The sequence below is a fragment of the Plenodomus lingam genome (genome assembly GCF_022343315.1).
Source record: "Plenodomus lingam strain CAN1 chromosome Unknown contig_19, whole genome shotgun sequence".
Classification (NCBI taxonomy): domain Eukaryota; kingdom Fungi; phylum Ascomycota; class Dothideomycetes; order Pleosporales; family Leptosphaeriaceae; genus Plenodomus; species Plenodomus lingam.
The window spans coordinates 2,435,934-2,450,074 of record NW_027093936.1 but is presented as its reverse complement, the minus strand read 5'-3'; the positions used below and the strand labels follow the sequence as shown (position 1 = coordinate 2,450,074).

The 14,141-nt window shown below is 52.6% G+C and overlaps 5 protein-coding genes across 5 annotated transcripts; 2 read left to right on the top strand and 3 right to left on the bottom strand.

Annotated features, from left to right (window-relative positions):
- Window positions 1-649: 649 nt before the first annotated feature.
- On the bottom strand, window positions 650-5,240 carry IAQ61_004883 (uncharacterized protein; the record flags this gene model as incomplete). The annotated part of the gene is made up of 3 exons (XM_003839487.2): window positions 650-2,156; window positions 2,256-5,000; window positions 5,206-5,240. The coding sequence occupies 3 exons, from the start codon at window positions 5,238-5,240 to the stop codon at window positions 650-652; spliced, it is 4,287 nt and encodes a 1,428-aa protein (XP_003839535.2).
- Window positions 5,241-5,764: 524 nt separating this feature from the next.
- On the bottom strand, window positions 5,765-8,539 carry IAQ61_004882 (uncharacterized protein; the record flags this gene model as incomplete). Its single annotated transcript, XM_003839486.2, has 1 exon — window positions 5,765-8,539. The coding sequence occupies one exon, from the start codon at window positions 8,537-8,539 to the stop codon at window positions 5,765-5,767; it is 2,775 nt and encodes a 924-aa protein (XP_003839534.2).
- A 590-nt stretch (window positions 8,540-9,129) lies between these two features.
- IAQ61_004881 (uncharacterized protein) lies at window positions 9,130-9,654 on the top strand (the record flags this gene model as incomplete). Its single annotated transcript, XM_003839485.2, has 1 exon — window positions 9,130-9,654. One exon carries the CDS (start codon window positions 9,130-9,132, stop codon window positions 9,652-9,654), a length of 525 nt encoding a protein of 174 aa, XP_003839533.2.
- A 184-nt stretch (window positions 9,655-9,838) lies between these two features.
- Window positions 9,839-10,254, bottom strand: IAQ61_004880 (uncharacterized protein; the record flags this gene model as incomplete). Its single annotated transcript, XM_003839484.2, has 2 exons — window positions 9,839-10,130; window positions 10,196-10,254. The coding sequence occupies 2 exons, from the start codon at window positions 10,252-10,254 to the stop codon at window positions 9,839-9,841; spliced, it is 351 nt and encodes a 116-aa protein (XP_003839532.2).
- Window positions 10,255-11,768: 1,514 nt separating this feature from the next.
- On the top strand, window positions 11,769-12,650 carry IAQ61_004879 (uncharacterized protein; the record flags this gene model as incomplete). Its single annotated transcript, XM_003839483.1, has 1 exon — window positions 11,769-12,650. The coding sequence occupies one exon, from the start codon at window positions 11,769-11,771 to the stop codon at window positions 12,648-12,650; it is 882 nt and encodes a 293-aa protein (XP_003839531.1).
- Window positions 12,651-14,141: the final 1,491 nt, after the last annotated feature.

Below are 14,141 nucleotides of genomic sequence, written 5' to 3'. Positions count from 1 at the left end.
ACCGTGCATGTTGGTGGCTGTGGGTTACGATTCAGGCTAGCAGTAAGGAGATTGCAAGCGTGCTGTTGGCGAGCACATGTTAAATATACAGAAGCTGAGAACCTCCTGTCTTGCATAAGCATCATTGAAATTGTTGGCAAGAGTATGTTGGCGAACCAAGGGAAACGCTACGTCTAAAACATTAGGTAGCTAGCGAGTTAATAGCCATTAGGGATGAGACGACCAATTAGCCTGCATGGCTAGGTACTTGTTCCCCACGGAGCTCTAGTCACGAAGTCTCATCTCTAAAGCCAAACGCTGAACCTTCCCGCATTTATTGAAAATAAAAGAAGAAAACATTTAAAGCATAGCAATGATATGTCCAGAATATATTAACGTGCATAATCTCCATCACAGACCCGTGCCTGTACAAGAGCACTATTTGAAATCGCCAAATCGGATTAAGATGCCCTCATGTTCTATGGCAAAAGGTTGATTTAAAAGTCATAAACCACAACGGTGCGGATAAACACGAATATACAGAGAGAGAGAGAGCGCGCGTATTTATGTTCTGAATCATATACAATAAGACAAGAGGGTATCCCAGTCCCACACTCCAATCCTCCCAACATACCTATCCAGGCATCCAGATCCAAGCCAACACACCCATCTAAGGCACAGCAGCAACAACCTCAATCCTTTCCTTGTTAATATTCATAATCCGACTTCTCAAACCCGTAAGGTTTTCCTTCTCACACTCGGCGTCGCCACCCCCGCCCCCAATCCACATGCTACTTGGTGGAGACCTCGGTTCCGCAGACTTGGAAAAGGAAGACGTCATATCGACCGCCGAGTCCACGATACCCAGGCCTTGGACACCACGTTCGAGACTCTCAACATCCATGTGCTCCGTGGATTCAAGGGCTTGTGTATTTCTCTCCGGGGTGGAAAGCGCTTGCTCTGTCGATCCGGGCAGGTATATGCGTTTTGCGCCTAGGGTGCGTTTGATGTCTTCGAGTAGAACTTGCATGGGACATAGGTAGGCTATGTGGTTTCTTTGACACCAGGCTAGCACGTGCCCGACAACACGATGGGTCCCGTTTTGAACAATCCAGGCACCGCTGTCGCCGCCGACGCCGAAGCCGCCAAACACGGACCAGGAACGTGAAAAGGTTTTGCGGCGGTAGATGCGCACAGCGCTCATGGTGGAAGAAATCATCCCACCTTGGAGACCAGTCGTGCGGCCAAAGCAGTGTACATTCAGTCCCGCGAGGCTGTCTGCACTAGCGACGCCGTTGGGATACTCGTCTTCGTCTGCGGTGTAGTGGCGGCGCGCAACGGGTTGATGGATTTGTGCTGAAATCTCTTTCTGGTCAGGTTTTGGGGGGCCTATGCAAAATCTCCGACCGCCCTGGCAGATGTTATAAGGTTGGAGACGGTCTTCGTTGATTTTGAGGAGTGCCCAGTCGATTTCATGCAAGATGCCATCGCGCTGCCAGCGGCGTATGCCGGAGGAGGCGTGAACATGGCCAAGTTCATGGGAGGAGAGGTGGTCATCGTCGCGATCTTCCTCATTGGGAAAGAAGTCGGAGTCTACATCATCAATGGCGGGTTGGGTGATGCGGATGTATTCGCCCTCGCCAGGGCCGATGCCCTTGATGTCACCGGTTGTGACGTGGGAAAGGTTTGAATCAGCCAAGGCCTCTTGATCAGATTCTCCGTCAGAGTCGTCAAGTTCTGAGCCTGAGAAGTCGAAGGAATCGCTTCCTTCATCGCTGAGTACAATCTCATCATCGGATAATTCGAGGTCCCACATGCCAGCTGGTTCAATGGTGTCAAGTTGTAGTCCAGGCTGGGCACCCATACCCATTAGCCACGGGTTATTATTTGTAGCACTGGACAGCGTCACGTTATTTGGTAGAGGGCTGTCATACCCATGACCATCATCACCACTGTCACTCTCGTCATCTGAAGGTGCGTCAAGTAGATGATGCACACTCATACCTAAAGGTTCGTCATCAACGAGGATCACACCACCATAAGATACTGGGGGTAAGTGCTCGCCGTTGAAAGCGCCAATGGATGCGCCGCAGAGAGGTTTTTGCTGATGGTATGGATTAATGACAGCCATGTCACCACTGTAATCCTCCGTATTCATCATTGAGCGATGTGGAGGCCTGACTGTGTCAGTATAATAAACTAGTGTCGAGATCATGAAAACTAGATGTTAGGTGCAAAATGTGAACAAAGAAAATAGGATGAAAAAAATGACATACCGAGTGCGACGCGAAGGGCGACTCATCTTGGACCGACGAATCTTGCCTCTGCGTACTTTGAGATCATACACGGCCTCATCGTACCGGAATCGACGACTCAGGAGGGCCTTCATTTTGACGACACTGCTGCACGTCACAAATACAGTCGGCCGTGACTTCTCTGGGGTATCTCCAATGGCAACCAAATCGATACTTATCGTCTCGTCAGATTCCTTGAAGACGCGTTCAATGAGACGCTCAAGTCGCGGTAGCATGGTCGAGTGCCACTCCTTCACGATAGGAGGCGGAAACAAGACAGGAAACATTCTCAGCCTTGCACGAGGTACGGGGTCCGCGTTAGTCTCAATCTGTATTGAAGACGTAACGTAGCTCTGAGTGAAGTCATCCACACTACGTGCTTCGGGCTCTGGTGTTGGGTAGCCCAAGGCGGCTTGGGGCCAATGACGCATGCCGTCTCTGAATAGAGCCTCAACGGTATTTGTTCGGTTCTGCTTTGTTTGCCGCCAAGCTTTCTGGATGATCGTAATCTTTCTCTTATAATCTTGAAGTGTCAAGTGTGATTTTGAACATCGAGACTGTCGCCATGCTCGTTGTATCGTCGAGGCAGCGGAGACAACGCGCTCTTTATACAACGGGGACGTGTCGCACTGATCTTGCGAATCAGGCGGTGTTGCAATCAAAGTTCCCGACTCTTCAAGGAGATCGCGTTGCTCCTCCTGTTGCATAGCCTCGGATGACTCCAGTCTTGGGCTCATCATACGAAGACTCTCTGATATGCTTTTCCGAATAGAGTTTTGTGAGCTCTTCGAGGGATTTCGCGTCAAGGACGAGTCAGGTGACTTTTTAGTCAATGACTTGGTGCGCTCAAGCGCCTGGGAGCCCTTCTCCAGTGCCCATCGCTTCGCACTCCGATATGAGGGACTTTCTGATGTTTCAGTCGCAATCTGGGGCTGGCTTGCGCTTTTGCGTTTGAGAGAGGATGCTTGCTGTATTGGAGTGACTTCTGGTCGTAGACCATCCACGTCGAACCCAAAATCGAATTCATCAAGCATGCAGCATCTTTGCAGCCTGAGAATGATTCGGCCGTACACTTGTGCAAGTTCCTGCCAGTCATTACCTCGAACGCTTGTAGCCCAGAGGCAATCACGCACGACTTGCATGTACGCCGTTCCGCATTTCGATGCCAAGCGACGGATATACACCTCCTCTATTCGTTGCTTGAAGTCGTGGAGTGTATACTTTGGTTTCCACAAATCGCCGAGTGGTTGCCATAAGCCTACCTCGAGCAGAATGAGTCCAAGACTATACATATCGAACTGTGGATCGTAAGGTTGATTTTGACCGTTTGCCAACCTGGGATCGTCCGGATGTCGATATATGTTGAACGTTGATGTATTCGTGCTTGGTTCAATATCGTAGTCGGAGAAGAGATCAAAGGAACATATGATGGGGGAACGAAGGTTATATTGCAGAGCCCTGCTGTTGGCCGATTGCCGTTTGGTATTTCTGAAAACCAGAATATTACTGCTGTTGACGTCTCTGTGAACAAAATTTTCACCATGAAGCTTGCTGAAGGTTACGGCAAGCGTGTACGCCAAACGGAAGCGGTCTTCTAGAGGCGGTGTCGCGCTGTTGGCGTTGTGCAACGACGTGGAGCCTGTTTGGAGAACACTCAGAAGAGTGACAGGCCGCACCTCATCTAATGATTTCTGGGAGTCAATAGGACCTGAGTAGACGGATTCTGGTAGCTTGAACACCAAGCCGAAACGTGGCTGCTTTGGATCTTCGAAGTATCCCAAGCACTTTAATGTCCCACAAACTGATCGATTGGCGGATAGCTTCGTCAAGATTGATAGCAGACCTTCAAGCCGGCCTGTTGGTGGAGAGATTTCAGTAATGTGGTAGGCGGAATCATACGTTGCATACTCCACGAGTACACAGGTTTCCACGTTTCGACTGCCTTCTGTTTTCCAGGGGTTCGTCGAGCTTTGGCGGGATCGCAGTCGACCGATAACCCGGATAGAAGTCGTGCCAACACTCTCGTACGGTGGTGGGTCTTCCGCAGGTAGGATCAAGTCCGACGGATTCAGTTTCGGTGGAAGATTCGAGCGCAGTGCATGAGATTTGAGTGGAAAGGTGGTCGGGTTGATGAGTGTAAGGTCTGATGCACTATATTCCGGCGACAGGAAGACAGATGTGGATGTGGCTTGTCGTGGGGCTTCTGAGTCGGCTTTCGATGGACTAGCAGCACAATCATTTCCCTTTTGTGATCTCCATGATCTCGATAGGTCGTAAAGATTATCAATAGAAGTGGTAAGGTCCTTGATGAGGTCTTCATAGCGTGACCGGTCGGCTGCCGCCCACGCGGGTGGGTCAGGCCTACTCTTCTCTCCAGACAATGACTTTGCTGGCGCAGCAGGTGCGGCTGGGTGCATGCTCTCTGCTTCATCCAGAATTTCCTTGATGGTACCCAGTACGCTCGTGACGGTCTCGGTCAAGCCCGCCTGTTCTACGCTGGCGTCGATGTCGCCCTGTTGGCCCTTGGACTTGTCGCTCCAGTCAACGCCCCATGTCATGAGACGGTCTTTTTGTATGCGGAACTTGCGATGCAGCGCATACGTCTCGGGAATGTCCTTTGAGTCTTGTTCAACCATTGAATCACATGTGGTTGAACATGTTGAGTAGAGTTCTGTCAAGCGCCGACGACCTATCCTACTTATCGTCTCCATGATGCTTGGATGGGACCTCCAGACGGTCGCAGAAGTGATTTCAAGTGTTGCAATTGCGTTACTGGGAGAACATCAGGGCGCGCATGTGGATGAGAAACTATGCGACTGCCTTGACGGGCGTCGTCATGGTTATAGCGTCGGGGTACATTTGGCGGTTGCCTGCTGAGGTTCCCCGCCACCTTCACATTGAGAGCTTGCGCCACTGCTAGGTTGGGCGCTACGGACCCTGAACGTGGCTAGCTTGACCCGATCTCATCGACCTAGACCAAATATGGAAACTCTATTTGAACTTGAACCATCTCACATGGGAACAGCAGCGCGTTGTTCTTCTAGACAAAGCTCCAGACGCGTTCCCTCATGCTTTCGATTCGTCTGACCTTGGCCCTTTGGTGCGTCTAGTTTGTCATGGTTTCATGCTGGGTTTCCAAGTCAACTGAGACACCCGCTCAAGGTAGAGTGCGACGGCTGATGCTAGGCAGCCAGCCCACGCTGGACCACATGATCATTGTCTTGGGACTATCGCATCAGACGGAGGAAATGCCAAATAAAAACTTTTTTCGTGCATTACGTGTTGAATGGCACGATGGTGCACAGCATTGTTTGTACATAGGAGGTGTCCATCATATCATGATGCACTCTCTAAATAGGCCTGTAGCGCTCACAGCCGACAAGAAACTGTCCAAGACATTCCATAAATCTTTTTTCACAAGGCAAAAGCCATGTACTCTGCGAGTAAGCACGCAGAAGCAGACATTCCTGAGCTTGGTCTAGGTGACGCATCTAGTCATCTTCAGTCAGATCGCCATACTCCCATTGACCCCTCCTCTCTTCCTTGGCTACATCCTGCTTCTTCTTCAACGCGGCAAGAACGTCGCTTGCACTACGCTCCCATGGCCTCAGCTTCTTGGGAACCATACCAAGGCCCTCGTCAATGACATCTGCGTTGACGCTCTCAATGCCCGTCTTGCTCTGCTCGGGGTTATACAAAGTGACCCAGAGCATGCCGTCCTTCTCCACTTGGTCAACATTGGCAACCAACTGACGGTCTGCAGTCTCCTGTGAGATGAACCGGACAGCGTCTGCAAGATACTCTGGGTTGCCAGGCAGTTGAACGAATGCGAGCTGCGCCTCAACAGCTTGTGGTTTCAACTTGGAAGGCAGAAATTCGGGCTGGGAAAGGGGTCGAAGACGGGTCCACGGAATGGTTTCCGAGTTGCCGTAGTCAACGTAGACGACTTCGGCTTTCTTCGCTTCACGATCGTTGCGTCGTATACGTGCGCGGTACCATTGGTCATCAGCGGTGAACTTGGCTGCAACGAACTCGCCGGCTTTTGGTGGGTTAGGTAGTCCCGAGTTGTTGGCGGGGTTCAGGTGGAACTTGCTGAACGCGCTCATGAGTGATGTTAACGCAGCGGTGCCCGAGCCAATCTCCTGCAGTCTGAGCCTGCCATCGTCTTCGACGTGAGTGACCATGACATCGCGGTAGTCCTTCCTCCTTGTTGATGGGGCGGCGTCGCCATTTGACGGCGCAGCGGCACCGGCCGTTGTTTCGCCATCCTCTTCTTGCGAGGGGTCATAGTCATGCCAAAGGTTCTTGCGAGCATCCTTTGCCCTTTGTTCCGCAGCAAACAACTCATTTGCATTGCCAGACTTTTCCGCAGAATAGGCGTGTACTGTGGCCAGACCTTCTTCTACCAGAGTCTTGGCAAAGTTCTCGCGGTTGATGTACAAGGTGCCAATGAAGCCGCCAACCTTGTCGCAATCTTCGACGTCAATTTCAACATCGCGTTGTTGCAATCGCCTGCTGGCAAATTCGTGAGCCTCTTTGCCAAATGGCTCGCCCTTGTCGTCGGCGTTCCTCGCTGATTTGGGCGCGCGAATACCGGACAGTACAAAGGTAAGTTTTGCGTTCTCGCGAGGTACGAGCACGGTGAAGCGAGAGCCGGATTTGACAAAGTCGACAATGGCGGGGACCTTGCGCTGGCGTGACAGCAGAGTGAGCTGTCTCTTGGCCTTCTCCAGCGACTCAGAATAGTCGACGTACTGCTTGACGCTTGGAGTCTTGTCAGACCAGAGACCCTTCTTCTGCTCCTGCGCTGCTGACTCGGCGATCAAGAGGTCGTCGTAGATGGGACTGCGGTCGGTGTCGTCTTGTCGGTGGCGGATCACAGAGGCCATGCCGTTCTCGACGAGTAGTAAACCAATGTTTTTGCCTTGGTATGTAACCGTGACCATCTCGCGCTCATCAAAGCCTTCGGTTGCCGGGCGTTTTCCGTCGACATGGAATCTGACGTGCTTGCCGATGAGTTTCTTGCGCAGAAACTCCTTTGCTTCTGCCACCCAGGGCGACTGCTTGGGATCTGTGGGCTTTGGCTGGCGAACACTACTCAGGTTGACGCGTCTCTCGACGCCAGCCTTATTACGCAGAAACAGTGTATCAGCGCTCTGGACCCTGCTGACGACGGCCTCGAGATCGCCGCCCGCAACGTTGGCCCGAGGAGCCACATGGCCTTGGAAGAGTCCCTGGCGGCTGTCCTTGGCTGCCTTCTCCGCCTGGCGTAGCGCAGCCATCTGCGAACCGAGCAGCGTGGTGTGGTGGTCGGTACATTTCGCGAGGCCGGCTCTGAGGATGTGGGGAGTGATGCTGCCCTGGGTAGGGTGTTTAACATCAGCCACGATCTGGCCATTCGGCGTGGTTCCAAGCACCTGCACCATGGCCCCACGCTGCAGCAAGCGCGTCTCGACGAACTGATGTGCCTCCTCTCCAAAGGGCTCGGCTGGCTGTTCCTTGCCGTCCGAGGGATTCGTGCGCTTCGTCGCGGGTGCGCGGATGCCGGCGAGGAGGACCATGGTCTGCACATGCTCGGTTGGCGTGACGAGGAAGCGAACAATGAGGCGGTCGCCGGTGACAACTCTCTCAATAATGGCATCGAGGTCCTGACCCTTGTGCTGCTCAACAAAGGCGGCCGCATCGCCCAGCTCGTTCGCCGTGCGGATTTTCGAGGGTGACTCGGCCCATAGGCCCTTGGAGTCGGCGCGGGCGCGGGCCTCAACCACCTGCAGACGCTCCAGAAGATGTGCAGCCTCGTCTGAGTCCTCCTTGCGGCCGGCGTCGTCGCGCAGCTTCAGCCAGCCCTCAGCGACAGCCTGCTCGGGCAGCACCACCTTGTTCGGTAACACAATGAGGCCGTACTCGCGGTTGGCGCCCGTCGGAATCTTGTAGAGCACCTGGAAGCGCACCACCCTGCCCACGAGCAGGCGGCGGAGGTAGTCGCGTGACTCGAAGGCGAAGGGCTCATCACCCTCGCGCTTCATTCGCGGGGCCGATACAAAAGCCAGGCTCAGAGTGCGCTCCGCTTTGGGGTTGTTGATGTTGTGGAGGACCACCGTGTCTCCGGAGAGCACACATTTGACCTTGGCTTCGAAGAGCGCCATATTGGGGGGGAGGGGGAAGGGGGTATCTTTAGCTGATGACGGTCCACGGATCAAAGGCAAGCTTGCTGCAGCCAGGTTAGCTACTATAACAGACCCCAGTTGGCCATGTCGTCTGCGCATAAGCAAGCACGCAGGCAATCAGGAGCAGCTTCAACGTACCTGTCCAAATGCAGTTTTGGGGATTGTCGACTTTCCAATGGAAACCCAACAAAAAGACGGTAAGTAAGGACTAAAGGAAGAAAGAGGGGGGGGGGAAGGGGAGGGCAGAGGCAATTGATGTCCAATGAACACTCTGCAATGCAACTGATGTATACTTTCAATCGAGATGGGGTTGTGGTTCGAGGACAGCGTGGACGTGTCGGAGACCCAAATCTGGCCTCCGTAGCTCAGGGACTCGACTATTTGTGTGGGGTCAACCTTAAGTTAGACCACGAATGGCCCTAGCGAAACCCATCCTGGCCAAGACGTCACCTCCCTTCTGTAGATAAGTCACCACCACTGCCTGGTGATGTATGAATACACTCTACTCCTAGCGACACGCTTGATATACCCGTCTCAATTGATGAGAGTTGAGACGGCAGCTGGGTATATACGGGAGACTCACTATGTAGATGACTAATTGTCAAGGCAAACACATCGACGAACGTGACATCAAGCACGACAGTAGTACTAACAGAAAATCTCGTGCTTGACAATCCATCTCATCACACATGATCTCAGAGTTGCGAGAGGCAGCAAACAACCGTCCACTTATATATCGCTACGCGGCAACGCCTTCCCACCATACAAGTTCTGCTAAACGTAAAACACCACAATTAACCGACATGGCTTCGTCTGAGGGTAATCCAGCTGACCCATCCTCCAATCTCAACAAAGAGCTCGTTGTGGATTCCAAAAAACCCGATCCAGCAAATAAATCCCTCGAAACCCTTCCTTCCTCTGTCTACTCCCCCAGTCCCCAACCAGTAGACCAAGCCACACAGCACACAGACCCCACATCCGGCAGTGAGCCCAGTCAGATCACCAAAGACGTGCCCTTGATCCCCACGGTAGGGGAAATAATTGCTACATGCGACACAGAGGACACTGTTGTACTGACCGAACTCGACCAACGCTTACGCCATCATGGTTCCAGTGAGAACGAGAGACGGGAAGCAGTCTTGCAGTTGCAGAAGTGGAGGAAAGACGCGAGAGAACAGGAGGCAAGGAGGATGGAAGAGGGTGACGATATGTAGAGCGATGGGGAGTGTGGCATTTGGTGCTCAGAGGAAAGTGGAAAGGTGCGGTGAAGTAAGGTGAACAGTGTACGTAGGGGTGAAGACGATGGAAGATTGTATTCAACTTTGAAAACGACCTAGTAGGGTATCAACACTTTCCATTACCACTTTCCTCCCCCGCACCCGTCCTCTCTCCACGCATCTAAACAACTAAAGCAACAACCGCACCACCAACCATAACAGCCATCGCACCAGCAACATCAACACGGCCCGCAGCACCAGTAAACATAGCAGCGCCTCCGGTACCCGTAGCCGTCGCACTCATATTCGATCCATAACCCGGCATACTGATCAACGTCGGCTTTGACTCGTTTCCAGCACAAGAGGGAACAACGACCGCAGAACGGGTGACCATGACGTCGGCCGGGGCGGCGGAGGGACAGCCAGGAGAGACGGTTATGGTGCTCATTGCTGGGGCTGAGGCGGGAGATTGACTGTCCCGTGCATTAGATTTTCGGGGCCGTGGGATGGGTTTTTAAAGGGGAAGGTTGGAACTCACGCTGATGTTGCGCTGACGGTGAGAAGGACCGTAGTCAGGAGGGATATGGATAGTTGCATGATGAAGACTTGACAAGGATTGGTGGTCTGGTAAGACTTGAACTTTTTTTCTTATTTGATTTTGTGATGGAGGAATGAGTCTGATCAGACAAGTAGGACAGGAGACCAAAGTACACAGAGTGAACAATATAGAAAGGGGGGGAAATGTCTTCAACCTGGCCAACTAAGTACCACTCACTTCACCAAGCATCTCCCGCCTCACACCCCCTGAACGCAACAATTACCGCGGTTTACATGTCCACCTAGCGCGTAGCCACCATACTTCGGAACCCTTCTTCCCGTCGCGAGGAGCGATGTCAAGCCTGCCATGCAAGTTCGAGCCCGCCCTTTGAACAGACGGCAAGGACAAGTGAAATTACACTTCCAGCTCTAGTAGGACAGTGATTGACAGTCCATCTGACTAGCAGGCCAGAGGTCGGATGTAGGCAGCCCCGGCGTGGCGGCTATTGAAGAAATTGGTGTAGCTTTGTGGGAGTAGGGTTAGGTATAGTTTGAGGCTTAGGGCCAGGAGCGGGTTTTTGTTTTCTTCTTCTCCCCTACTGCCCTGAACTAGGCTGTGAACATGGCAAGTGGCCCAGTCTAATCTGCGCGTACCTAGGGTAGTGTGATCCCCTTTGATGCCTTGTCATATAGAGAGTTCTACAAGCCTGGGACTTGGGGGTGGATAGATGCATTTCATTTTATTTTGCAGGCGAGCTTGTGGTAGGGTGCGCGATAGGGGGGGGGGGGGGGTTGACGTAGGTATCTATGGTACTCAGCATTGGGCATACTAAAAACGACTTCTCGATCCCTTCGTAAAGTGATGCAACCGACTCGGTGCATCCAAACACCTGCAGGATCTTCCAAGGTCTTCGAACCCACCACGTTGTCTCCCCCGGGTCTACACTCTTCCATACCAGTCGTCCCGAATGAGTAAGATGTGCACCAGGAAGGGCAAAGCCCGTTTACACAGATCCTCCCTTTTCACTCTAGCACACCGTGAAGCGTTCTGTTTCTGCCCTTGTTCAGCCTAGTCTACGACGTCACAGATGAGCTTATTGCGTTAGCGTCGGAAGGCGCTGTATCCGTGGTACACCAACACATGCGCACGGTGATGGCTGTTGTCGATGAGTGCCTCGTTGAGCAGTGGCTACGAATGACAAATATGTCCGATCGAGATGGTAGGCTCACATGGGGATTGGGTTGGCGCTACGGGCCGTTGCAATATCTTTTTACAGGTTGGCGGTTTGCAGTGACTGTTTTTCGGATGGAGAGGTCTCCGCGAATAGGCCCGGGAGGAGAAGATCGCAATGAGAGGATTTGGTGTAGATTGTGACAATAGTGTTGAAGAGGCGTGTGGAGATGAGGGGTACCATGGTCTAGAGGCATTCTGGTCCATGGTATAAGATGGGGTGGGCCTTTTGCCAGATGGTAGGATTCAATCAACAAGGACCAGTCTCTCCATAAACCCACTCCTACTTCACTACTCTACACTACCACATAATAGTAATTACCCTTCCCCATCTTCTCTCATCATGAAATCTGTCCTCTCCGTTGCTGCCCTTGCGGCCATTGCCTCAGCTTCGCCCGTCAAGCGTGCCGAGGGCCCTACCGACGATGTCATCCTCAACTATGCCCTCACTCTTGAGCACCTCGAGGACACCTTCTACCGCGATGCTCTGGCCAAGTACACTGTCGACGACTTCAAGGCCGCCGGCTTCACCGAGGACAACTACAACAAGATCAAGACCGTCTCGAGCGACGAGGCCAGCCATGTGGCCTTCCTCACCGGCGCACTCAAGGCTGCCGGCGCAACCCCAGTCGAGGCTTGCACTTACAACTTTGGCTACACTGATGTCAAGAGCTTCCTTGCCACCGCCAGTGTCCTCGAAGGCGTCGGTGTCTCGGCCTACCTGGGTGCTGCCGCTGATATCATGAGCAAGACGTACTTGACGGCTGCGGGATCCATCTTGACTGTCGAGGCCAGGCACTCGTCCTATGTGCGCAACACAGTTGGACAGGCGCCATTCCCCTCGCCCTTTGACAACCCATTGTCCTACAACGAGGTTTACACCCTGGCCGCACAGTTCATCACTGGATGCCCATCCAGCAACCCTCCTCTTCCCGTCAAGGCGTTCCCCACCTTGAGCGCCACTTCCACTGCCATGCCCATCAAGACTGGCTCTACCCTTTCCCTCAGCGTCAAGGACACCAAGATTGAGGGCACTGTTTACGCTGCTTTCATCACCGTCACTGGACCCATCTTCGTGGATGTCAAGATGATGAACGGTGCTTACGAGGTTGTTGTGCCCAAGGGTGTTGCTGGCCAGAGCTACGTTGTGCTCACGAGCTGCAACACCGCTGTCAGCGACGACACTACCGTTGCCGGCCCGGCGATTGTTGAGATCTCGTCCTAGAGGTCGTGAATGTTGTTATGAGATGGATCGAGGTTAGAGATAGCATGTTAGGAGTACAATAATGATTAGTTTCACATAATTTACCGCATCAAGAATACTTCCGGAAACTTTCTCCTGACGCATGTCTTGTAAGCATCTCTACTTCACGCAGTGTAATGTGTCTTGGCTTTTCCTTTATGAAGTTACCTAGCTGTAGCCATGCTTCTAGATACTGTGTTATGCCAGTGCCTTTTATCTACCCAGACATGAAACATGGCCAAACACCTACCATACACTGCATCTTCCCACCCCCAAATGGGTCTCAAAGTTAGATGCCTACAAACGCCTGGATTATAGTACCCACAGAGCCAATCTACCTTGACATTCCACACCACAGGTTCTCCTCGACTAGGCTACATACTTTGGTATCTAACCCTCAACCCACCACCAGGAAGTGTCCGTCCACGCAGCCCCAGCACCGCCACATACCCCACAGGCTGTGAGGAAAAGTAGCCGAGGCAATCTGACGTTAGAGCGCGAGTGGAATTTCACATTCACCGCGCCGCAGTCCGAAGATGGCTTGTGACAGGGATGCTACATGGCGGAGCGCTTGGGAGGCTGGGCTGAGAATGGGGCGGAAATGTCGAGCTGATGTGATGAGTGAAATAATCTAAGGGCAGACGGTGTGAGAGTGTGAGAGTGTGGGGACATTGTCTTACTGCGGAAAGTGGGTGTGAGCTGGGAGGGTAAACCGTAACTCTACGGTGTGAGTGGGGGGCTGTGGAATGGATAGTAGTGAGCACATTCACAGCACGAGCAAAGCCAAAGAGCGGGATGGTGGGCTGACGTGAGAGAGGTTACAGAATGTCGTGGTACAGAGTTTAGGCACGTGTATATACCATGTAGGTATGTCTGGAGTCTCGAGGTTGTATCTTGGGGACGCGGGTTTGACAGTGCGTGGTGTGGCCACTCGGTCTGAAAGACATGACTAGCCGAGCGTGGGACTATGTATGCCGAAGCGGATAGATTGGTCGTGATGGTGATTACAAATGGACACAGAGGGAGATGGCGACATGCTGACCTGAGTTCTGACGGCGGATGCGTTATGGAAACTGTAATTTTAGTTGTGGTTTTGTTTGGTACCACAGTATGCTGCTGTTGTGCTGAACAATTAGACATCAGCTTAGTGGCATGTAATGTTCCAGTCTAGATTGGTCCAGCCATGGTATTACAGGCCTGTCTCCTCGAGTATCAGCTCCAAGCGTTGTCTTCTATCGCCCCTGCGCCCCAGAGATTGTCTTGACCCATGAGTAAAGGGCTTGACAACCCCGATGATGTGTATACTGTATTCGACTCGCTGTAGCCCATGTAGAGCGGAGCCCTTGGGGTGTAAGCCTCCGTTTTCCTGGGTACAGCAATACTATGCATCCAGGTGTGAAGTAAAGTCCTAAAGACACCATGTGTAACTCCTGTCGTACTGCAAAGACGTTTGGCGGACAGTGCTGAGATCCT